The 26,681-nt window shown below is 45.6% G+C and overlaps 2 protein-coding genes and 1 long non-coding RNA gene across 6 annotated transcripts in view; 1 reads left to right on the top strand and 2 right to left on the bottom strand.

Moving 5' to 3' along the window:
* Corn (microtubule-binding protein cornetto) overlaps positions 1-26,681 on the top strand; it is a 38,752-nt gene that overhangs the window by 5,739 nt on the left and 6,332 nt on the right. For 3 of the 4 annotated variants that reach the window (XM_078178525.1, XM_078178522.1, XM_078178524.1), the window contains exon 2: positions 26,180-26,542. In XM_078178525.1, the coding sequence (XP_078034651.1) occupies positions 26,195-26,542 (348 nt within the window). In that variant the 5' untranslated portion in view covers positions 26,180-26,194. Of the gene's footprint in view, positions 1-11,756; positions 11,824-26,179; positions 26,543-26,681 lie in introns of those variants that run through there. The other variant, XM_078178523.1, reaches the window with a different exon arrangement.
* LOC144468983 (uncharacterized) lies at positions 401-2,983 on the bottom strand. The gene is made up of 3 exons (XR_013493898.1): positions 2,473-2,983; positions 1,379-1,678; positions 401-1,306 (listed from the first exon to the last, which is right to left on the bottom strand). It is a non-coding gene; the product is annotated as an uncharacterized LOC144468983 (long non-coding RNA).
* On the bottom strand, positions 19,422-23,588 carry LOC144469232 (uncharacterized). Its single transcript, XM_078179253.1, has 2 exons — positions 22,172-23,588; positions 19,422-21,331 (listed from the first exon to the last, which is right to left on the bottom strand). Exon 2 carries the CDS (start codon positions 20,816-20,818, stop codon positions 20,246-20,248), a length of 573 nt encoding a protein of 190 aa, XP_078035379.1. The 5' UTR covers positions 20,819-21,331; positions 22,172-23,588; the 3' UTR covers positions 19,422-20,245.

Below are 26,681 nucleotides of genomic sequence, written 5' to 3' on the forward strand. Positions count from 1 at the left end.
CGGAGCGTAACCCCCTATGGGATTTTAAACAGTTCCTACTGCGCCGAATCCCGAGAACGTTCGCGGCCTCTGCGCGCTCGGCTAGGGTGACCAATAGTCCGCATCCATCATACATCATTCCTATTATTATTAATAGGATCTATAATCATCGTTATTTCAACTCGAAATTTAAAACAGTTTCTCTGACGTATAGTCCTTTCATTTCATACACCTTGCTGCATTTAATCTATTACTGCATTATTTATATATCATACGGTTTTCGACGTATAAATGCGACATTGATCGAACGATGGGCGAATCACATAGTAGAACGGCATCGTTGCCACCACATTTCGCAGCGGTAGCACATATCTCTCCCGGATCGAAATCAATCTTTCTCGGGCCGAAGAAATGTAAAAGCGCAACAAAGTCGAACGAGCGATGCACTTTTGGTCGGTGAACGCGGCAAGGCCGAGCGCGCGTTGCTGGTTAGCGAGGGGCGGAGTAGACAGAGAGGGGGCCGGAGGAGGAGGAGGAGGCGTTCGCGGAGAAAAAGTCTCGAAAAAAGTGTGCAGACGTCGGTAACAATGCCGGTGGAAAGCCAGCCGGTCGGCGAACAATGGTATAACTCGGCGATGGAAAATAATTATTAGCGGGGAGAGGGCCTCGCGAGTGATCGCGATTGTTGGATACACGCCGGGAGAGACTCCCGAGCGTGTAGATCGGCTTCTTTCGTCTCCCCCCTTCCCCCCTTCCCCCCGCGCTCTTCCTCGTCATGAATTATGCAAAGTACTTTCCGCTCGTATTATCCGCAGCTATTTTCGCGGCGTTGTTCTCGTCGTCGCGTCGCTCGCTGCTCGCTCCGGTGAAAGCGCGCCGAATTCTTGCTCGTTGCCGAGATTACGCTTCGAAACGGTCCCCGAGATGCATGATCGTGGCACGCACGCGAATCTTACGCAAGAAAGCACGGTTGACGCTTTAGTGGTTCGCAAATATTTCCATCAGATTCAATTTTCTAGAAAAACCTTTTTCTTCTCGTCGAACAACAGCTGTAATAATTTTCACCATAAATCCATGAAAGCTACGGTCATTTACGACTACTACCGGTTTTCCAACGTAAACAGTATCATTTAGGCTAACTGGATACTGTTGAGCCCATAAGGCAATAAACGGGGGACGTGACTTCTGCCATAAAATCATTTGCCAATGTCCCTTTCGTCGCCCTTTCCAATGCGGAATGCAATCAAAATATGTCCAGTTTTCGGAAGCACCCTTCGCCTCGACTCGACAATATAATCCAAAACGCCCGCCATCATACCAGTAACTTCTGTAAAAGGGTTTATTGAACGTGGGATTTCCCGTCACTGTTTCGAGGACGATGCACACGTATTTTGCGTACCTGAGCATGTTTTCTGTGACTAGGCGGGTCTTGGTCTACTCAATGGGCCTCTTTGTAATCGTTCCCGGCGAGGGTAGCTCCGAGAAAATCCCACGCCTCGGTGTTTAATCCTTTATTCTGTACCGAGACGCCTTAGGCCTTCGAGATTTATGATCGGGATGCCCACAGATTGTTCCGGCATGTTAGACAAGCTCGCTCGCCAAGTTCTTTTCCTAAAAAGTGTAACTCTTTTTCCCACGTCCCCAATCTCGTTGGCACCGGCCGCTGGCTGGTGTCGTTAATCAACGAATCGATTTAACACTAAAATACAAAACCGAATATCTTTGTTAGACATTTTTATATCAATCTTATTTTTATATAACGATGTCAAATGAAATATTTGTCGCACGAAAAAATGTTTCAGATAGAAACTGCACGACATATATTATTTTAATTATACTTGTGTCACAACATGAGAGCAGGAAACATTTTGAAGACTGCCTGTTATTGGAGAATATGCACGACCAATAGGTTATTACATACATTGTGTCAGCTGTGTAGCATCTCGGACTGTGTTTACCAGTCCCGATCGACCGCAGGTAAACAAAGTTGTTAGACTACTTCGCGTCGAGAGTCACGTTCACGAACAAGGCCTTGTTCAACGTAATTTATTTCCACTAATATCTCGGTAATTATATATCTTACATCCCACTTGTTAAATATCTGAAATATATTTCCGCGCAACAAATATTTCACGAGTTATTCGATGTCGTTGGCTTGTATACTTGGACCAGGGTTCGCGGATTCCGAGGAAACAATTAGTCCCGCTGTTACCGGCCGTTTAATATCGGCCGCGGACAGGTGTAATTAGCGAGTCCCGGGTGCTTTCACGATCGCGACAATGAGGTGTCTTTCGCGGTAGGATATACTTTCGCGGCCGGTCCTTTTGCGGGCACGCGTAATCGAAGAAAGCGACTGTGGGAGTGCGGCAAGTGGTGCGCGCCTCCTCTTCTCGTTCGCGTTCTCCCTTTGTGTTCCACTCGGCATTCAGCATGTAATTGCGCGTTGTTCAAGGCTTGTTGGGCAAACTAAACAACATCGAAAGTCATTTGTACCTCGGCCGCCGGATGCGCCGATGAAAACAGTCGGGGGGATCTCTTGGCATTCTGCTGTCGCGGGACTCGAAGAAAGCTCCTTTTCAGCGCTCTTTTTTTTGTTGTCGCTGGCCTTTCAGAGTGAATCCGGCGACCTTTGGCGCACAGTTCGCAGATATACCTGCTGGCGAGTCTATAAATCCCTGGGAAAGGAAAGACGAATATGCTGAACATCATCGAAAGTCACTTGTACATCTATGGACAAAAATGATCGCGTATGGTGGCATTGTTCTAGCACGAGACCTCGAAGAAAGCCGATTCTTAGTATTCTTTTTCTTGCTGCTATCCTTTCACAGCAATTTGAATGATTTTCAACGCTTATTTTGTAGAGATTTCTTCTAGCAAGTATACAAATCCTTGGAAAATTGTTGAACGATCATCCCACCACCGTTGAAAGTCATTTTCACCTCTACAGATTAAAATGATCGGATCCCTCGACATTATCCTGTTCTGAGACCCTGAAAAAGCTTCTGTCAAGCATCCTAATTATTAGATATAATATTAAGAATAATTTCATGAATAATTGACACTTAATTTACAGAGATTCTTACTAACAAGTCAGCTGATGCCTCGCGAAAGGAAAACAATGATCGTCCGAACAGCATCGAAAGTTGTTCGCAGCTGCGCCGATAGAAACAATCGGCCGTATTGTCATTGTGCTGTCGCGAGGCCTCGGAGGCAACGTACTCGTCGACGTTCGTTCGTCTCTGTTAACCATTCGCGTTGGTTCGAGCGACCTTCAGCGGCCATTTCGCGGAGATCGTTCCCGGGGCAGCTCGTTGAATTCGCGCGAGCGGCAAGGAATGATCCGGCCGGCACGCGCGATCGTCTATTTCGATTGGCCACGTGGGTGATGAATAAGAGTGCCAGAGCACGTCCGGAGTGCCTAACCTCGCCTAACTTCGCCTAGCCGAACCGAGAGCAGCCCCGGTAAACGGCCTCTGCAGAATGCAGAGTAGCCAAAGCGGAGTCGCGTTTCTACGTTTGACGAACCGGAGGTACGCCCTCCCGTTCCCGGTACTGAAACCGCGACTCTTAGTTCGGATTAGGCCCCTTCTACCGCTCGGCCGGCTCGCGGATATATTTACCGTGCCGTTCAAATCATTCTCGGAGGTCTGACCCGACCGCAGACGCATGAATTCGAGCTGTCGTTGATCCGGCGATAACAGAATATTCTTGGGCATCGAGGGGTCCGACCCGTCTGCTTCCTCTTGGATCTTGGTCTGCGACGACCTTCTTCTTTGACTTTTACAGACGTTCGCGACTTCTTTAGGCTTCGTTGACTTCTTTAATCTTCGACGACTTCTTTAGTCTTTGCTGACTTCTTCAAGCTTTGTTGATTCCTTCAGACTGTGTTGACTTCTTTAGTCTTTGATCTAGAAGGTTCTATATACTATCCCTGTTCAGTTGCTTCAGAGATAAGGACACTTAAATTTAATATTTCCATGGCCGGACCAAAAATCTAAAAAGGTTACAGTAATTTATACAGTAATTCATTCTTGTCGAATTTTTCAGCCGTTTTGTTGATTGTTCCTCGGACGTTTCCATGGAAATTACACGCCTCGATCGCATTCGCGATCGCGAGTAAACAACCAATTACCGTTTCCGCGGCATTTTAACTGCGATCGGGGCCGAGCGCGGCCGAGTAGAATCGAGTAGAACCGAGCAGAGTCGAGTAGAACCGAGTCGAGTCGAGTAGAGGCTAAGCTAGGAGCAAAAGGAAGCTGTGGCGGTTAGGTCCGCCCACGAGGCCGGCTCCTCTCCGGTTAGGCTCAACTCCGTCAGAATGATTTTAACGAGACGGTAAATATATCCAGCCGCGGAACGAACGGCAAGCTTGCACACGAGCTCTCCCGACTAGTGTTGCGTTAAATCGAGCGTGTCGCAGTTCATGTTTCTGGCCCGAGAAGTCGCCCGGCCGAACATACGGCGAAACGATCCGTGCAACTTGCGCGCGACTCGCTTTTGCAACTATGCGCCGTAATCGCGGCTTATCTAGCCGCAGCCGCGTGAGTCATCCGGGCGTTTTAACATTTATCCGATCTTGTCAATCCGCGTCGAACCTTTTTCCACCTATTATCGGACCTTTTTATCGGTAATGGGAATAGGCGATGTATGAATCACGTGTGTATACATTGTGTGAGAATTTATCGGGAATTTGTAGGCGAAACACGCGTCCTACTTAAGCGCCAAAGATTTATTTCGTCGTCTGGTAAATAGGTCACGTGGCAATATTCCTCGGCGACGCTTCTCCCATTTCCTCTTATGTTTTTTTAACTCTAACGCAACCGTGTCAGAACGAATATTTACGAATATTTTAAGAGACTATTATCAGAATCATAAAGATACATTTATGGGGAGTTTATTCAATTTTACTTATTCGTTTAAGAAAAATCACAGCATGGAAAACTTTTGGATAAAAATTGGCCAACTTCGATCGTCGTTAATTTCGCAAAAAATCATTGTAGGACGATGAATCTTTTTTTAAATTAAAGCTTGAAACCTCTACTTTTAGAACACCCGGTGCAACTCGAAGATTTTAATTCTTCAATTTTTATTCGAATTTATTATTATCACTATATTATTAAAAATGAAAACGGAAGGAAACTAAGCGCATTTATGGCAAAGCCGTTGAACAGCTGATTCATCGCTTGAAGTTGCACGGTGCATTTTGTTTTCTGCAGCTGGAACAAAAGTTGGCGGTCTGCGGGTCTGTTTGATCGAAGGCTCGTCGTCATGGGTGCTAGGATCCCGAAGAGCTCGGAGTATCCCCGGCATCGGCTCCTTGTACTTCCAGGTTCTATTTCGAATGAATATCTCTGGGTAAACGGCGCGGCCGGCACGTTCGATTGTTCTTTGTGCACGAAGCCCATTCTGCGTTGCGATGCCGGTGCGTTTGCATCTCGACTTCCTCTGGCCTGACCTATGGCAATGAAGATCTATTCTTAACCGCTCGGGGAGAGGCTACCTTCCGTTCGCATACATAGCTTATTCGCCGCCGCTGCCCGGAATCCGCGGATATGAATTTCGATACGGCGACCTTGGGGCCAGCCATTTTGCCTACCCGACTCCTCCGCCCGGGTCAACCCTTTCGGAGAGGGGGACGCAACCCTGTGCACGACGGCTATCAATAATTTTGGAGATTGTGAACAATCCGTGTACGCGACTCTGGCTGCGGCAATTTATTTTGAAGATTAATTTTGTCATGTGTTTTATCGATCACAATCAATATATTTTTGTCGAAAGTTGTTCTAGAATTATCCTAAACCGTGCGAAATTTATGTTTTATAAATATTTTAAACTATATCGTGGGAGAATGATTTTTCTCGTAAGACATGAAATTGCCATTTGAACAATGAACCATCGTTCTACAGTACCCGATCCTCGACGACGATATCCTACGAACTAGAACAACTTGAACTGGCTTTTAATTGAACGCTTCGAGGGTGAAACATAGTTTTCCTCGGAGAACGTTCTAGGGAGGATAAAAAATTATATTTCGCAAGGGGTTGAAATAAAGACCCTCCACGGTCTAACAACAACCGAAGGTATTTTCGAGCGATCGATTCGCTATAATAAAAATTGCCCCGGCGATTCGCGAATAGACTAGCTATATTTATTGACGACCACCACCCTGTACATATTTTGATCGACGGTGGATCTCGTGCTGCGTTCGCATCGATCCCGTGTGTCGCCGGGGCATGACGTATTTTTGCGGGGACCGCGTGGCAACGTTAATATTTCTGTTCCGCGCGTGTTCGATGACTCAATGACGACCCCATGGCGGGGCTGGCCACGGGGAACGATCGTCGTGGGGTTCGCAAAGAGGGCGAGCGCGCGACGGTAAAGGGGGTGCGGAGATGGGAAGGGGGAAGGGAATAGGGGGCCACGCGTGCGATTGCAATCCGGGGATCGGAGAAAAGTCCGACTGCGTTGATCCCGCTGTTCTCTTCGCACACCGTGAAGAAGCGTGCACTTTCGGGATATCGGGGAGAGTGAGCCGAACGAATGTCGGAGCGGTGACGCAAACCGAGGCCCTCTCCCCCCTCTGCCTGCGGTTTTATTAAACCCCCGCGACGGAACCGAATTTAATTAGAAATGTAAGTACACACGGAGCTCGGCAAACGAAACGAACACGTCGGAAATTCTCGTCGCTGCGACGACGCGACGTTCAGTTTAATTCACGCTGACGGCCGGCGTCACGCGTACGTGACTTGTCGGACCATTTTCAAAAGCTTCCATTATAATATTTTATTGAGAGGCAATGATAAAAGTAGCATTACTATGAAAACATAAGAATAATAAAAATTATAAGAGGATATATACAAAATCTTTAATAAATTTTCAAGAGCTTCCATTATAATATTTTATTGAGAAGCAATGATGAAAGTAGCATTATTTTAAAAGCATAAGGATTATAACAATTAGAAGAAGATTTACAAGAGCATATATGCAAGACCTATAATAAGTTGCAAGAAAAATCGCTGTCATCGATTTGACTTTGTCGCAGGATCGTCGTAGGATCTTCACGGGATGGGACAAGGTAGATCGGCGTCGATCACGAGAAAAAGGGGCAGCGATATCCGAAGGTTTCAGTCGCGGCCACTCCAGATCCAGACTGATTTACGCGCGGTGTAAATCTGGAACCGTTAAACGCGGAATGTTTTGGTCGTCAGAAGCCGAGATTCACCGCGGGTCCGACTCTCGGTTTTGTTTCTCGGCGATACGCGTACCTTATTCCGTTTCCATCAAAGGCAACCCTCAATTGCGATTACTAAATTAAATTAACATTTCCAGAATATTTGTAGTATTAGAATTGTAGATTGATTTTGGGAATAATTCATTATTTCACACTATGAGAACTTTAACGAGAACTTTTATTAATTAAAGAAAAGTATAAATTACGTTCTTTCTATTTGAGATATTTCAGGTAACTAACACGAATCGATTCGATAAAAACAATAACGATCGGAAGCGACAAAATGAACCGTTGCACGCCTTCAGAACTTAAACATATCCGGTGGTAAATAAACATTTGATTGAAATTTAACATATAGCTCCTTTTAGCCGATATTATTCTTATATTTTATAAAAGGATTCGATGCATTTAATACACGAAATAGAATAAACATAACGATGTATGCAAATGGCGGACGTGTTAATTATTTTCGAGGATTAAAACAGAGAGCACAGCTAAATTCCTCGATTTTCTTAACGACACAGGCTCGGTTTCATTAGAAGGTAGAGAGCGCCGTGTTCGTTATCGTGGAAGGGACGCGATTATTATTAGCAGAGCCTGGACGTCTCCTATCGTTCTGCGATAAAAATGCCCGGTCCCCACGTGTCGCCGCTTAAAAAAACAAACCTTTGGCACGGCCTCCTCCGGAACGGACCTCCTCCGAGCTATTTGCGGGCCGCGCCGATGCGTCGTTCAGCGGCCGTCTGATCGTGACACCGTCCCAGCGCCGGATTTCCCAGTTTCGATCGAAACGGACACATCCGATCGAAATAGTCGACAGAAATTCCGCCGCTAAAATTCCTTTTCATTAAATTCGTCGAATATCTCTCGAATAATCGAGTGACCTAATCGTTTAGTCTTCCAAATAAGTTTTTAATATTTGCAACGATATGTGCAACGTAGAGGCCGACGGATTCGTAGGCGTGGCCAGGGAGACATGGTGGGGGAAGCGAAACGCCAAGAGGCGGTCGCACGCTGACTTTGAGCGAATCGCGTTGATATTCACACCGGTTTCGCGAATTAGGCTGCTCTGGGCGAGGCCTAGGAGACGTGGTGGGGGAAAGGGACGCCAGTAGGCGGCCCCTAGTAGACTACAAACCAATCCCTTAAATATTCTCGCTGGTTCCGCCAATCAGTCTGCTTAGGGCGTGGTAGCCCCGCCCACTTGCTCCAATTTCACCTTCAATTCGCCATAGAAATTATCGGAGCTCCCATAAAAGACACGTGTAGTTACTTAATTATACATTCCCAACGCGCACAGATGCGCCATACAGAAACAAAGGCGTAACGCTCGAGCAACAAATAAAATTCTGTTTGGACGTGCGTGAGAAACCGAAATGGACTGCGGTTCGTGGAAATATTTATCCGGAACATGGTTTATCGAATCGCTCGGATGCACGGGAGCCACCGATGGCGGGGCAAAGAATCCAAAGAGGAACAGTTATGAACTTATTTCTGGCCGGGGAAGCGTTAACCTTTGACGCGCGCAGTTCTCGCCCGGATTTTGTTCGTTTTCAGGCCGACCATCTGCTGGGTCTCCCGCCATAATATTTGCACACACCATTGCCTGCTCCTCGCGCTCGGTATGCAGGGAACGCCGGCCGCGTTCGCGTCGTCGCACCGACCAACTTGAATTTCAATTATATTCTGCGGCCGTTCGATGCCACGCCGTGACCTTCTGTCAATTCCATCAAACGGGCCGTTTATTTGAAACTGGTGTAAATCGATTCTTAAAAGAAAAGATCGAATGTCACGTGATTCGTGGTTAATTTAGCGTAGACTTTTTAGTCGCGACTATGTCAGAAATTATGTTAGAAAGTTGATTGATTGAATATAGATACGATTGGGTTATTAATGATATTAAATTATATTTCAATGGATAATTGATTTCTGATCTGTTTAACGATATGTACGAGGTGCACCGCGTGCGGGGAAAGTGATTTCAATTTCAATCCGAATCGCGCCGATCCGAAAGCGTGAATACTGCTTGCTTCATCGTCGCCGCGCAATGTCCACCAATTTGCCGCTAGTCCTGTCTTTCTTCTACTTTTTAAGCAATAAATCACGAACCCTGTTGATCGATTCGCGTCCCGAATCCCCCGTTGTTGCGTTCGTTTCGATTTAAAGAGACTCGAATATTGACTGCAAGTAATATTTCCGCTCACCGTAATCCATAAGTCGCGTCCCACCGTTATAAATACAACAAATCGCAACGTGATAGGAAGCAGTATATCCCAGCCGACGTTCTTAAACGTCCGCGAGAGGTTTCCCATGTCGTCTTTCATTTCATTAGCCAGCGAACGATTCACACCGACAGCACAAACGCGTATCGTCCGTCCAATCGACGCGATCATTTCACGATCTATCATAACCTTTTAAACTGAAGGCATCGTCGATCCAAGCCGCTGCATAACTTCGACGAAATTCGTAGTTTCTTTTAATTTAATGAAACAGGGAAATCAAAATGCAGCGGCGAATTTTTGTCGCAAAATTAAAGCACTTTAAGGCAACCTTTGGATCGCCGAACATGGTCCCGTATTCAAAGGATCACAGCGGCGAGGATGCGTCAAACTTAGAACCGAGAATCGATATTAAAGTAGAGGTTTTAAGCTTCAATTTAAAAATTGAGTCATCATCCTACGATGATTCTTTGCGGCATTATCGATGGTCAAAGTTGACCAATTTTATGAAGGACCCGATATTATATTTTCATTTCCTTCGCATTTTTATTGATATTTAAAATCCAGAAAGGCGATGTTAAAGCAGAGATTTCAAGCTTTGATTAAAAAAACGAGTCATCATCCTACGATAATTTCTCACGGAATTATCGTCAATCAAGGTCGACCAAATTTGATCGAAGGTCACAGGTGTCGCGGCAGAAGAGAGCAGAGCATCGATCGGACGAGAATTCTGCGGCTTGTTCAGAGTGAAAGCAGCTAGCCGCAGTTCCCAATTAAATCGGTGCATTCGAATCGTTAATAAAATGCGCGAACGCGGCTCCGCGGTCTTGGAACAATAGCACACCGGGCGCGCCATATGCTCCTGGAGTAACTTTCGAAAGCTACTCGAGACTATCTCGAGTGTCCGCGGGGCTTTTAGCTGCGAAACCTCGCTTAAAGCGCAAAGCTGCGCCCGTCCAGATGGCCGTGATTGCCTCGCAAAATTTTCACCGGAGCACCTTTCAACTTCGAAATTCCTACTTATGAGTTGACTCTACTTTTAGCTTGGCCGCTTCCGGGGCCTTCGATTTTCCGCCGCGCTAACACTCGCTGCTGGAGCTTCCGTCGCTCATCCTCGGCTTCGTTATTAATATCATATTATTATTATTGCTATTATTATTGATCGATTAAATCGGATAAACATCCTTTAAATTACAGGCTAGAATTGTACATATGTTGGATGAGAAATTATCGACGTATCGATAAGTTATTGTAATATTCGGTAATTAAAGCACAGCATCGTATTTTTTTCCATTTAATATCGTATTTAATATTTTATTCAACGATCTCGAAGATCGATGGAATTCGTCCGGCAGGGTGCTTATTCGACGCTATTCATCGCGATGCAACGGGATGCAACGCGACTGTCTCCCGTTGCAGCGGCCGATCCGCTTTGCTGCCTTTTTTGGTCACGTCTTCGCCATCCGAACTTTCGTCGGACGATGATGTAACAGCTCGCATCATCGCGATCATGGGGGATCGTTGACTCACCGGTCCTCTTGCTTTTATTCGCTGACTGGCGAATTGTCTCCGTTGCTTTCACTAGCCGATCATCACGAGATAACGTCCGTCTTGACTGACTCGCTGACAATCGTTAACCCCTTGCACTCTAACGACGAGTCAGGCTCGCGGTGAAGATTTTATACAAGCTCTACTAAATATGAATATTATTAATTTCTTCATTAAAAAAAATTTTTCATTCAAAAATTGTCCTATTAGGAAAATTATTAATTAAGTGCTATATAACGCAATAAATCAACCTTAAAGAAGAAATATCGTCTATCGATTTCGCGTAAAAAGATACAGAAATGAAGGAAATTTTCGTGACACCCTAATATTTGTCTACGATATCTGCGGCGAGGCGACGAGCAGGAATTCGAAGCGGTCGCGTGCAGAACCCAGATTCGGACGGTCGTAGAACCTGCCGCGAGCCAGTCAGCAGTTGGACCGGGACCAAGTTTTAAGTAGAACTCGAACCCCGCGTCACCGATAGAATTCGTGGCAATTCACGCGCAAAGAATCCGATACAACGTGTTCCTCCCTCTGCAGCTTTTCCGTGTCTTCCGTCCCCCCCCCCCGTTTGTTCCGTCGCGTACTTGAACCGCGACGGGAACGATCCCTTGCCGTCAATGTATTTTTAAAGTTACTGACAAGTTCGACTGAAAATACCTAACTCTCTCTCTCTCCCTCTCTGTTTCTCTCTTTCCCGTGCGCTCGCGCGCTCTCTGCAACATTGCTGATTCAATGCGTTTAAATATGTATCCGAGGCGGGTCCTCGGAAACTGAAACGGGTGTAGTCGTCGCGGCGACGATCGAACGAACTGGACGCTGTTCCGTGTGCCTCCGTGACCACAGGTAAAACCATTACATTCGCCTAATCGTCAGCGCACGTGATCCGTAGCTACGCGAACTTGTAGAACAGGGTGGAGATTTTCATCGATTTTCGAATAATTTTCGAACAATTTTCGTTTGTCAGAATATCCTCAGCTTCGTGAAATTTAACTTGTCATTGCGTTTAGCATTGTTTAAACGATTCTAGATTACAGTGTTAAATATTTTTAGAACGTAGACGGCGTTAACGTGTGACGCGGAATTAATGGAAAATAGAAATGATGTAAATGCTTCTATCAGCGGTGCTTTGAACGGCCTGCGTGTACCAGCTATCGTGACCTAAATAAGTTCGAAATATTTCTGATTTGTTTCTCCTTGTCTCTTTTATATCTCCTCAGTTTTCATTAAGATTTGGATACAGATTTTAGTCCAATTATAAAATGCAATTTCGATATCTCCTCAATTAATATAATCAAACATTTATCCGGTACAATCGCAGGAATTCCGCCATCTTTTCGAAACCGGTTCCATTTCCTCGCGCAGGTAAATTAATTGTATTCCGTTCGTCTTCGTAAAAGTTTTCTGGCCAAATTCCAACGAAAGAAATTCGCGAGTTCGCCGGGTTGCCAGGGGGGGTTGGTTCTCGCGTCTTCAGCATCGATTAACATTTGCCTGTCCCGGGGAGGCGACATTGTTCCGAGGAATAATCGCGTTTGGCATCGTCGAAAGCATAAACCGGTCTGTAGTGGCAAGATCGGCCCCGGTTAAACCTATTTTTGGGGTCGACCGGGTACACACTGGCCGATACACGTACACACACACACGTCTGCTTCAATTTGCCTGGCAATTAGTCCGTCCGACGATCGAATCCGGAGTAATTGCCCGAGAGAAGAGCACCTCTCGCAACGAAAAGGATTCCTCGCGCAATTAGCCCGACGCACGCCGGGAAACCGTTCGAGGAAAAATTCCCGTGCAATTAAAGAACACGGAAGCGGCCGCGCGCGCGTGCGCTCGCGTCCCGCTGATAATGAGTCTAATGGTGGGTGTCGATTGTTTCGATACGGGACTATGGGATCTTCTTTCGGTCCTGGTTTGCATGGCGCAGAGGCGACGATGCGAAAGCTTGCTAATTAGCTCGGCTAAATGAATCGTCGCACGATGTAACGAGTATGGCAGTAGGGAACATCATAAATCTATTGTTTTTTTATTGGAGTCGGTGAAATATATTGGAGAAGAATTATAATATTTCTGTGAACTTTGTTGCTGTCTTCAGCTATATTCTAAGGGGTTGTCCTCTTCGAAGCGACTTGACCATAGCAATCCGCCGTAACAATATTTATAATTATAATTGGTAGAATAGGAAAATATTAATATAATAAATATATATTATAGTAATAATTTTTTTCGGGATCCGGACCCCACCCCTCCGAAGCTGGGTAGGTGTAAAGGGGTCACGCAACAGGGTCGCCTCACCTGTTCCCCGTTTTTCGCGATCCACGCACCGGCTACCTTATTTGGTTTCGTCTTTCGTGCCAGTCCCTGCACGAAATTGCATAAAAGGCTTCCATCGCGAACATCTCTCCGGCTCTAATGCGATTTAACTAGCCGCTAACCCGCGCCCTCCCAGCCCCCCGACCCTCCCGCAATTCAGACGCCCCATAATTACCCGCGATCGAGACCTTATAACAGCATATTTTCGTCTGGCCGACCGTAGGTACCCTCTCGCACTCGATGCCTAACTTTTGACGCGACCTGTAGATCGATGCTATTTTTAACACCGTCACTAACTATCGATGCCTATTTTTATAAATTAACGAAATTTATATAATAATCTATACTAAGGACAGATATACTAGAACGATGACAAATTGGTAATTAATTAATTATGAGATCAGTTTTAATGCATTACCCGTGGAATTATTTGTTAACCACCCTGTATCGTCTTCCGCGACGAATATTTCTCGAGATCGGTGTTCTAGACGGATTTCCAGCGGGGAAACTGTTACAAGGCGCGAGGCAAAAGCCGAGGCTGTTTTCGAGTGTCGCCGCGACTAACGTTGGAAAAACTGGACCGAATGCCACGCAAAAGCGGGCGGAGAAGAAGCCGAGTTTTTTCCAGCCGGGTTGATCCGCGAGACGAACAGAGTTTTCTTTGGCACTCGTGCCCGGTTCTGGGTTAAACGCGACTCGAATTATAAAACGCCGCGTTTTAGACGTTAAACAAATTTCATACCGATATACATGTCCCGTGTGTAGTACTCACTAATATTCTTACACCCGGCACTGATGTTCTTGTGCCCAGCACTAATATTCTTTATGACGGGACGCGCCTAGCCGGTTATTTTTGACCTTAGGATTTCTGGTTGCTATACAATTTAAACATAAATTAAGTCCCAAAAAACGCACGCTTTATTGTTTAACTTTAGGATTTCGCTTCTCTCGATAGCCAAGACCTGCCATAAAAAAGGGTAAGTTCCGAAAGGCAAGTCCGTCATTTTTTACAACGGTGGGAATGCTAAACATATGGGACATCCCCATATACAGTAAAAACCCGTTACCTACGGCTAGCTATTACACACAGGCTACGGTGCTGTGCGAGCAACGCTGTGCTACAGATACTAGAATATTTTATCGGATCCTGAAGAATTTAGCCGCAATGCGGGCGGAAACGGCTCAATAGGCCTGTGCCCATTGCATGCTCCGTACAGGCTACAGGAGCATCCAATCGTGCCAGCCTGTCGCGAATCAATGGAAAATATCGGAATTTTTCGGTTTGCGTTCGAAAGTCCTTCTATGAACCGATGGTACGCTTTGGAGACGCGGAGGTAAACTTCAGGAATTTTTTAGAAGAAAGTATCGATTGAAACTTGCCGTGATTGTTAACAGATATTTTTAGGTAAAAGGCATAGCACCTTGTCAGGGAATTGATATAAAAATAGAGGATATTTGAGTTTTCGAGAAATCTTCAATTTTTCGATCTCCTTTTTGGTTTTTCGTTTTTGATAGCTTGCAGCTGAGAAATCTAAAAAAAATTCTATAACATACGGCTCTCGATGTCCAGAATGAGCCATATTTTTTTCAAAATTTTAGAAAACCGCCGAAGGTCGCGAAATGCCGGAAAATCGCGAGATCTAATTTCTTAATCAATGTTGTACATTATACGTCTTTGAGACGTCATGGCCGTGAAGTGTAGACGGAGATCGGCGTGGGTCGTTTTAACGGGATAAAGGAAAGGAGAAGCCGGTATTATGGCCTCGTCAAATAAAGCCCGCGGGTTTTCGAACGTGTTTCGTCCCGATCAATATTTACAACCGCCCGGACCACCCTGTATGTACCTAGCGTCAGCATTGTCTGCGAGGAGAGGTGCACGTGGCCTCATTAACGGCCGCTCCGCTCGGTCGGGGTGGAACCGCTCAAAGCCCCTCTATTCATCCCGACTGTATTTCGTTAATTGCATTCGCGCGCGCGACGGAGCTGGGAAGATAGCGAGAGAGCGAGAGAGCAAGCGAGAAACCGACCGATGGACTTTCCCTGTCGAACGCTTCCTTCGGACGCTCTTTTCGCCGCTCCTTTGGCCGCCCCGCCCCCCATTTTAACGCTGATTCGACAATTATTCGGCCCATAGACGTAAACCGGGAACAATGAGTCTCCCTCGCCAACCCCATTTACCCTGGAACCGTGAGATCCAAGCGGAAACATTGCATTAGATTGTTCGAAGACCTCGCGATGAACCTTTCGTCTTTTTAACCCCTTAGACACTGCTCAATTTTGAATGAAAATTTTTATAACTAAATTACCATTTTTCTTAATATAATTTTTTGGTACAGCTATATATTAGCTATATATATTCTATTCTTAGTGTATTGTACATACACACTTTCATTTCAATCATTTACTTTAACAACTAATAATACAATTAAGTAAAGTACGACACTATAACTTCGCTTCGTGCCCAAGAGGTTAATCGTTCTCGTACCTTTCTAACCCTAAAATCTCACTGGCGAAGCGAAAACGTTCGATCAAATTTGGAGCAGCCGGTACAAAGCGAAACAATCGCGCGTAACGACCGAAGGCATTCAAACATCCTCGGCCTCGAATCCTCGGTGTCCGCCGCCGCGAGGGCTGCCCCGATGCTCCGAACAAGTTTTCTTGCTCTTATTCGCCCCGGGGTAAACGTGGGAAGAGTGGCCTGCCGGAATTTTTGTTCTTTGAGTTCGCGCGAGACGCGACGGGAGCGGGATGTTCAACAAAGCGAAGCGGGGGTTTCCACGCGCGAGGAACCTCGGCTAACGATCCTCCGCGCCCGGTTGACCTCCATCGCGAGCAAAAGTGACCTTTCCGCGGACCAACGCGCCCCGCCTTCCGAAGTCCCTGAACCACCCCCTTGGCCCGCTGCATTTCCTCCTCGAGAGGCCTTTTCGAATTCACCGGGCTAATCCCCTGCCCCTTCTGCGGCTCGCTCGCGAGTCTCTGCGGATTTTGTTCAGCCGGGCGAAGGAAAATGGAGGACCATCCTCTGTAACAAGTAGATTACAGAGATATAGATTTGCGTATCTTCTCTTTTAACAATTTTCATTGATTTTTTATAATTTAGAAATCTGGCCTAATAATTTTTGTCGAAAGCGCACAGGATCTGTATAGTATAATAATAAATAAAAAAGGTGATGTAGTTTGGAGGACCACTTTGTATAGAGTTTCTAACGCGTGAATAAGGAACAGGTTTTCGTATGGGAATTTTCGCATTTTCCGAGAAGGGCGCGCTAAATGTAACGAAACGGCACGGCCGGCGCAGACTGTTACCGAAATAAACGGCGATCAGCCGCGTCGGTGACGGCGTGTTAATGAAGGAACGAGCGCATCCTGTGCGCAATTCGCCTGGTCATATTAATTAGGCTCCCTCGGCCAGACAGACGGAAGCCGCTCTCTCCGCCGGGCTTCCCCGAAATTTCGGACTTGACATTGGCTTCGATAAGATAACCCGATCGATCGGACCCGCTGCCATTTAAATTGCGCCGACAGCATAATCGCGAGATAAAAAGCTTTCGCGAGGTATTTTATTTTCGTCGGCGTTTACTTATCTCTTTAATCCTTTGCGGTCGGCGTTCCCGCAGCGGGGACATCAAAGGGCCGAAGAGGGTTAAACCGTGGCGAGAGAAAACAAGACTAATTACTGCTTTTCTCGCTATTTATCTATATTTTAATATACTTAAAAAAAACGTATACAGAATATTCTCTCGTATCTCAAGGTTGCCGCGAATTTTGCAGCGTACCACATGCCATTCACAATCGCATAATCAGGCCGACATTGTCCGGGGCCGATCGCAGAGGGAATCGTCGAGATATTATCGTCGAAGCTTTGAAATTATCTTGTTTGCTCTTATCCGTATCGATTCGCTTTCCGTTCGTATTTGATTAACGATTACGGGAATTCCGGTGGGCACGGTTTTTTGTTCTGATAGGGGCTCGACCAGTGTCATGCTTTCGAAATTATACTTGTGTTTAACTTTCTTATCCTATACTTACTAATATTCCTCGTATCGGACCGAGGTGGACGACTCATTGAAATAGAACATCGATTTTATCCTATAGAAAGCGTTCTTCACGATTCATTTGAAACGGTCAAAAGTTTTCGTAATAAAATTAATGGTACATTATTTGAAAATAATTGGAACAATTGAAACACTTCCATAGAAAAATATTGCATAGATTTCATTATAGAAATAACTATTGTAATAGAAATTGTATAACAAAAGTATATTACGAGAAATAATTTACCGATCGAGATCCGAGATCGGGCGAGCCACGTGTGACGTAATCACGAGTGTAATCACCGCGCGGAGTGAATAAAAACATAATAAAAACGAGGAAATCTTGATCGCGGCGATAAATCACAATTAAGTGACCAATCACGCCATCTCCAATGACAACTACGAAGTGTTTAGAAAGAGTCTCGAGAATTTTAACGATGATAAAATAAAAAATGTGAAAACCAGTGTTGCAGCCTGTTGTAACGTAATTACGTAAACGTGGCATAATTGTCTAAGAGTTATACTTTTCCTAAATATTGTTACCTATGCTCGCTCTGCTTCCATCTAATTTCCCTAAAACTTTCATCCCTTACTAACTCACCCCTGTCTCTAAATCCTCGAGTCATATTCAAACAAATTTAACTCGGCCAGGAAAGAGTTTTAACTCTATTAATTCTGATAAATACTAACTCTACAATTCCGCCTATTTTTAATTAATTAAATTGCTTCGACTCTGATAGAATTTAGTGATTTTAATGCTCGATTGTCGGCGTCGAACCTGTCGAGAGAACAAAACACCGCTTCCGTCTCTAGCTTCGACGGCCAGCACAGAAACGTCAGGCGCCGCGTTCGTCTTCTCTTTCAATCTTCCAAAGTTCTTCGATTATGGTCGGGGAAGGTACTGCCGTTGCTCCGTTGATCGAGAAACGTGGGAGGCCTGGGTAGCAGGCTGCAATTTACGGTGGACACGTGTTTCGTGCGATAGCATCGACTATCATCGCGGACACAATGGGACTCGTCGAGTGACATAATCGACTAGGCGGCGACGCGACTCGATTGATTATGTTTTTTCTCTATAGCGCAGCTTGTTTATTCGATGGAATCCCCATTTCGATTCGTTCCGTGTCATCGCTATTTTCGTAGATAAAGTGGAGACTCCCCTGTAAGGCGATGGACAACGCGTTACGCGTTGTTCTACGGATTCGCGGTATAGTAAATTCTGTTGAACGACATTTAATTCTCGTCGCACGACTAATTTTCATTTCTTTATTTCATTATTTAATTATTTTTCTATTTCATCAATGCTCTGTATATTGCAAGACCGTCCAAGTATAAGACGCTGTCTATCGAAATGCTCTCAATAAACAAACTACTCCAAATAGTAACTAGAACTACTACTACCGTAATTAGAAGATGCGAGGATGCCGTCACTTATCGATTAATCGGCTGTCCGTTTCCATGGGCGCGTCGGATCCTCTTTTTCCATCGAAATCGACTGCCGACAGTCACGGAACTCTGACGAACGTATTCGCGATCGTCCCGAGTTCCTGGAAACACGCGGCTACGTAGCAATAAATCGGATCAATTTTGCGAGATCGATGAAAAATTCCACGTCGTTAATTCTCGTTACAAGACACGTAATTCGTCGTCCAAATAATTGCCCTAATCGGCCGTCTTGCTCACCGCGTATAATTGCTTCGCAGTAATTGCTTTCCCCTTTTTTCCCGTCAACTTCGCGATAGGTACCTTTGTCCTTGGCTGTTTTGCCATTGGCTCGTCGTTCGCGCTGTTTTTAAATTGCGTTATCTGCGCCATTTTCTTCTGTATGCAATTATCGCACTTATAATTACGTCAGCGAAACACCGAACTGTATCTGTAACGATATTTCGCTTATTTGTTATCGTCGAATTAGCAATGAAAATGTTGCTTTACTTACCTCGATTTCCATAAAATAATCTACATGTTAATCGCGCCATTAGCATACGCTTTTAATCTGCTTATGAAACGCGGATGCGGAAGGTAACGTTGTTTCAAGGATATCGCCGACGGAAGAGAGAAGACGTGTTACCGATTGATTTCTCATTCGAGTAGACATTTATTTCTTTAATTCTTTATTTAAATCATTACTCGTTGTCTCAAGATTCTTGTTAAGTACACATTTAATTGTTCAATTTTTCATTCAAACAATTGTACGTTATTCGAAGAACCTTGATTTAAATCGAATTCATTGTTCTCGACATTGGTTAGGCTCCGCGCGAGGTCAGTCCTCTACAAGGCATTGGTTACAGGAACTTTCGATCGACGGCGCCGCGATCGACAGAATACTGTCGCCCTTGTAGATCAGTAGCGACGGAGCTATCGTTAACCTAATTTATCCGCACGAATAAATGGCGCGCACCTATCGGAACAGGCATTTTCGCAGTCTTTGCTTTTCTCAGCTATCAACCCTTTGCGGACAAAGATAATTAATAATCGTCGTAATACTTCTGTTTACGTTTTTGTACACACAAGAATATATATATATATATATAAATATATTTATATAATAAAAAATTAATAAAAAAGTGCTGACGAACGTATTGGGTAGCTTGGTTCAAAGTTCACGTCGGTTCGCATAAATACTTTGAAACGAACTTTCCGTGTAACCCAATAACTGTGAAAGAAAAATCGTAGTGCAAGGGATTGACGAGAAGTCGATGGCCAACGACAAAATGGTGGCAAGATGACGACTAGACTGCGGATTTGTATACAAAATAAAAATTGTCGAAGACGATTGTGAAAAACGGTTGACGGAAAATACCGTCAACGCGTTGTTAAATTATTTTTAGCACTCTTATATATCGTCTACTTATTTTTGCTATAAATGCATCAAATCTGCAGTCCAATGGTGTTTCTAAAAATACACCGCTCTCAATATTTCACTTGCTCTTATCCTTCCTCTTGGTCTCCACCTTGGCGAAAACGCCGTTGCATGATCTAACCACCGATTCAGGATCAACGAACCACCTGCCGGCGATGTCTTGCTCGTAATGCACCACAGTGACGATCTTCACGACCTTCTCCTTCCTCTTCCTGCCGGCAGACCTCGCCTCCTTCTTAGCATTCGCGGCATTGTCCTCCTCCTCACCGCGCGCTTTATCCTTCGAATTGTCCTCCTCCTTTTTCGCCATCTTTTCCGGCCTTTTTACCCTCGTCTTCTTATCCCCGTCGACGGAGACTTTGCCACCGTCGCCGACGTACTTCACCTTTCTCCCGGAGCAATTGGGGCCCAAAGTCACGCGACCACCGTCTCCTACATACTGGACATCGCCGACGTTCGTATCGATCCTCAGCCGACATCCGTCGCCGATCACACGAACCGTTCCCGAGTTCCTTGACAAGACGATGCTGCAGCCGTCGCCGACGACCTCCAGGGTCCGTTCGTTCGACGGAAGCTTCAGACACAGACCGTCCCCGCATATCCTCTCGACGTCTAGTGCGCTGGCACGCATTTTATTAATACTGGGTTACGAAGCGCTAATACGAGCTACCTTATATTAATTCACGGGAGCTACTCCTCGTAAACACGTCCGTATATTTTTAGTAATCGTTAATTTGAACGCCCGGAATAAACATTGGCATTTCACCCAGTGTTAACGCTATCGTGTTTCGGCCCCGGTAACCCTAGAATCGCCCTGGTAACACGAAACCGGCTGGAATCGGCTTATGCAACGCTCGAAGATCGATTTCGCGAACTACAGTCGTTCCTCCGGCCTCGAGGCACGATTCTCGGACCGTTTATCCACGAGGAAGATCAATTGTTTGCACCTGCAGCCTCGCGACTTCTTGCTCCGCCGCGCGAGCAGCTGGTTTCCGTTTTTCTCGGCTCTCGATCGCCTGTACCGTTGCCCGCCTTTCCTTTCTTCTGCTTTCCTTTCTTTTGATTTCGTGCGCCGCCCACGCGATGCTGATGCCCACTTCCGGTAGGCGGAGGTCCGAAATGCTTGCCGCGAGTGGCACGAACGCTGGAAAAATTCGAGACAACGTTTTCAGACCGGAGAGACGATGATAAGTTTCTATTATTTTCTAGAGTCGATCCCGTTACGCGTTCGCCGCTAATGTCGTGCATTTGCGATGATTATGGTTCCGTGTTCCGTGCGGGGAAAATGATGCTAATTTATTTAATACTTTCCACTCCAGCGGTCGCTCTGAAGCACTAGTAGAAATTATTATATCGCGTTACAAAATTATTTTTATTTGAACCCGTTGTATACGCGCTTTGCTGGATCAATTAAAATTAGGCAAATGTAATGGATCAGCGTGCAAATTTATTTCCGAATTTAAGCGAATAGTCTATCGTCAGTATACGTGAGTATCTCGGTAGTAAAAGAGTTGAGCATTGGGTGAGAAGGTCTCCTTCGCTTTTTATCGGGCTATCAAATAAACAACGACGAAGTTATTGACCAATTGCGAAAACAATTCAAGGCTCTCAGAATCGACTTTCAAATAAAGATAGGTACGCGTATCGGATGCGCGATTGCTCGATCTCGAGGCTCTGGTCTGGCAGTTCTAACCTCAAAACTTAGACATCTACGAGGAGAGTTTCATTTTCGGGATTTCAAATCGTTCCTGCAAATTCATTGTATAAAGTTTGGTTGGGTAAGGGAGACATTTTTCCAAAGATAATTGTTGAGAAAGACAATTTTTATTTTCCATAAAGATGTCAGTTTGCAGTTTCAAAATCACCGTCAAAAGGCGACAGAGATTGATCGACCAAACGAAGCACGATTTACGTCGATATTTTAATCTACGCTAGAAGACGTTGACGCATCTTTCTAAAGAAAATGTTCCGAAAACTGACTCACCCAAATAACCGCGACCTTCTCCGTGACTTTCGCTCCTCCACAGTGTTTATCCCGATGTGGGTTCTTCGTCGGCGAGTCGGCTGCGCGTACTTCGGCACTCTGCGATCGATTCGAAAGACACCTGGCCCGCCCGCCTACGTGATCTATCTGCGATCCCCTTTGTCTTCTCAGCAATAGACTGCTTTTGTTCTTGCGTCGAGGACCCGCGGATCGCTTTTCTTCTCCATTAGCCTCGACAGCCTCGCTCGTTTCTGCGAAACAATCCCTCGTCGCGGGGTTCGTTTCCCTACAGTCTTCCTTAAACAATTTCTACAGTTTCTTCCTTTGTACGATGACAAAATATATAGCGGAACTGTCGCCGACGATTTTTCACCGGAACTTTCGCGTGTCAGCTTTTTCTTCGTCGAACGTTCTCCAGTTCGATTTTCTTCGAAAAGTTAGCACTTATCTCGCCGAGTCTACGTTCTCGAAAATTCGTCTCCTGTTCGATGGAATCTGTCCGCGCAGCAACACGTCCTATAGATTATACAGCAGCCCCCTCTTCGGCTCGTATAACCTCAGTGGGATCCCCGTAACTCCTAGGGAGTTTTCTTGTTACGACGACATAACCACGATGATTTCATCGGCTGAACCAGCCCAGCCGACAAAGTCCTGGGGCACGAGGAAGAGAGAGAGAGAGAGAGAAGAAGAAGAAGAGAGACGGTTTAAGGACGTTGACGATCTCTTCCGCAAACTTCGTGGATCGTGGAACCACAGCTTCCTGCTTTGCGTGGCCTTCTCAAGCTGACTTAGGCAGTTGGCTTTATTCACGAATTTAACGTTGACTATCACAGAAACAATTCACTTTTATTTTACACTTCAGTCGTGACTGGACAGGCACAGTAATTGGTGAAAGGATTTTCGGCACTCGGCGATTTAATTACATAACCTCGAGCTAGCTTCCTCTATGTACCGTTATTTATTCGGACACCCAAGGTATCGTAATAAATAGCTCTGAATATACAACAGTATATTCAGATATATATAACACAGTATACCTGGGTCGTTCAAATTGACAAAGGATCTAGGAATGGTACGATCCAGTGATGGTCAATTCAGCAGTGGTGCTGTTCAGTAATGGTAAAATCCAGTAATGGTAAAATCCAGTAATGGTGAAATCCAGTAATAAGATCCGGTAATGGTAACTTCCAGGTGCTCCCTGGTCTCCAGACAGTCCGAATAAACTATTTAGCCAGGCCTCGGCTCGAAATTTCTGTTGGTGATGGCCCACGGTTGGGTTTCAGAGATGCGAATGTTAGTCCCGCGAGCGTCCCGACGGCACAGCACCGGTTCCGACGCCGTGGCGCTGTAATAATGTCAGTCTGGCTGGGGGCTCGCGACCATGCCGGCCAATCGGCCTTCTCACCAGCTGCGGGACTTCCCGGGTAGATTTCAGCCACGTGCCGCGAGCACTTTGGCAGTCCTCGCCGTTCTCGGCTGCGCTTTGGCCACGCTTCGGCCACCACTTCGGCGAGATTATCGGCCGCTCTCTATCTGAAGGTCAATGGTGTTTTCGTAAAGCAATCTACCTGCGCGTGGGCCTCATGCGGTACTTCCCCGCGAATTTCATTCGATAACTCTAACTTCTTTGCTTTTTTAGGTTGAGGACATCTGACAAATAGAATGATTGTTAATGGGAAATGTCAGAGTAGTAGGAAGCCTTCAACTCCGACTTCTTTGTTTTGAGTGCGAGGACCTCATCGGTCCCTTTAACGCAATCAGTCACAAAGATTTCTTTCTTGTTGCATACATTTAATCTTTTACTACTTGGTTGTATATTATTTAACAATCCTCTTGCAGTTCTCGGGATGGTCTCGCAATGATAAACGATTGTCGCGAACCAAATTCCATTTAGGGTTGCGAATAAATAGGAGGATACGCGATCGTTTCGTTGCCGTTTAAGCGCCTCCGCTTCCGTCCGCAATCATTCCATCTTAATCTGTCGCGCGATTCACGCCTCCTGCCCCTTTTCCCTCTCTACGATTAAGCCGTCCCCCTCGGGGACCCCCTCCTTCCGCGCAATTACGTATTTCAGTAGTAATTGACGAAGAACGTCGCGTCACCGACCGGTGTTCCCCTTTCTCGCAGCCGATGGATCGCGTACGAGGCGATTCAAGCGTGCTATTGCTCGCGTCTCGCCGTCCGAATGTTGTCATCGCGTAAGGCGTAAGTCTCCCCTTCCGCGGCCGATTGATCACGTGGCGTCGCTGGCGCGATTCATTCTTGCTGATAAAAGCCGGCGAAGTCGATACCCGACCCTTGCGCTCTCGATGATAATGATTCGTGTCGTTAGAGGTCCGGACCACACAACATCTTCTTGTGAACTGTTACCCTTTTTTGTTTAGTTTCTATATTACTTATTATAATTATTATGTTACAATTAATATATTATAATATTATAATTAATCTTATAATATAATGTATATATTCGTTTTAACAGGTCAGACCAACTAGTTTTCTGGAGAACGAATACATAAATATTTTTCTTATGCAATTACAATGTCGACATGATGAAAGAATGACAAAAACACTTTCCGTTGAAACGGATGAGGCAAAATGAATCCAGGAAATCATTTTCCACGGAAAAAAGTTCTCTATCTACGACGCCTGTGGCGAATGATAAATGCAGCCCGGATTATGTAATTTCGGCGGCAACGTGTTCGTACTTAATTCGCGGCACGTGTAGACGCACGCGACGGCCGTGAATCACACCGAGAAATTCGTCGTGAAGACACATGGAAGTACGCGAGCAACATTAATTGTCGTTCATAAATATCTCCGTGAACTTTTCCGGTGGCATCGCCCTGCGCTGCGAGTTCAAAGACAGACGGCTAAATCCTGAATTTTCAGCATCCATATAAATTTATTTTTTCGATTACGAGTAACCTTTGGAACACTCTGTAGTGGCAAGTCGTGCCTGAGAAGTTAGACGCGAGTCATTCCTAAGAGGTAAAACGCTCGCCCGAAACCATTAGTCTCGCGTGTTCCATTTCGCTCGAGTCCTGGCAAGGAACGGCTTTCGGGCGGATATTATTCCCGTCTAATCGAATGTCGCCGCGATCAGCGTTTGCCACGGTCAAGATTCGGATTTTAATTGCTTCCGGATCAATCCTGTTTGTCCGTCCCGTCCATCTGTCCGTCTGCTCGTTCCTCCGAACATACAATGTACATATGTACCATATTTTTCGTCGACTCGATCTGCGCCGGTCGTTGACGAGCCGTTGCATCATTTCCGGTCCGATTGGTCGTCGATGAACCTCCGCAGTCGATTACGTCATCGATCGTTCCCACCGAATCTGGGATATTTCGTTAACACGCCGATGGAAATGAACGGACAGGAAAGAGGAAATTGACTTCGCGACCGGAATCGCGCAATCTTTTCAAATGGAAAAAGGGTAGTCGCTTCCAACGTGCACGTATGAACCTTGCAGAGAATTGTACTATCTTTATTTTACTCTTTTTCTTTGAATTCGTGCTTGCCTTTTTATTATCTGTTTTCTTTTTTACAGTTGCATTGGGAAGCGCTTGATTCTTACATTTATTAGTTACGATTATTTACACACCTTCTATATGGGCCATTCTTGACCTAGTCGATATTTTATTTCTTCAATAACGGTGTGAGAAAGTCGTTGCACATATCCTCCCCTTTTCGATACTGCTACTGGAATAGCCGAAGACCTTGCTGAAAGTTTCAAAGTTATGTCGGCAGGTGAAATTGGGTTACAATGATACGTGAAATGCTTTTTTGTCATATCGAAAATTGGCGAACGTACCGAGGACACGAGACGAAGCTCGATGAATGCTAAAAAGTTAGATTAACTCGTTACAGTACGAATGCCTAAAAGTAGCCACGATCCTTGACCGAGTGAAAAGGAACTTAATAATTGAAACTTCAATTTTGTTCGCAGACAAACGGGAGACGGGGAGAATGGAAACGCTAGAAAAAAGTAATTTCCATTGTGATTCCAGGATGGCACCAACGAAATGAGCGCCAGCCCGAGCACCGAGCAAGCTAGCCTCGAGATGGAGACGCCTCTCGAGGACAATAGCCTGAAAGTGTCCCCCGTGCAGAATGTGGCGCGGCAAGATTCAGGGGTCCCCGAGGATCTCGCGTCCCCATTGGTCGACACGAGCGCGCTGTTAAACGAGGAGGATCCTGACGGGACGATGAACAGCGACTGCAACATCACGGTGATCCATGTGACGGAGTCGGAAGCGCATAAGTCCGACCAGACGCTGTCCGTGGACAGGAAGGATTACGCCGGCGAAGGAAAGGACAGCAAGGATGGCAGCGACAGCGGCGTCGAGGGATGCGCCACCGAGGTTCCAAGGGTGAGATCATCGATCCGAGCGCGAAAAGGCGGGTCGTTGCGCTGTTCAATTATTAAAACACTTCTCTTCGACTTAGACTCGGCGGCCGTAAAGATTGTAAGATGAATCACTCGAGTAGAACATTGATTTTGCCGAACAA

The sequence above is a fragment of the Augochlora pura genome, chromosome 4 (assembly GCF_028453695.1).
Source record: "Augochlora pura isolate Apur16 chromosome 4, APUR_v2.2.1, whole genome shotgun sequence".
NCBI classification, from domain to species: domain Eukaryota; kingdom Metazoa; phylum Arthropoda; class Insecta; order Hymenoptera; family Halictidae; genus Augochlora; species Augochlora pura.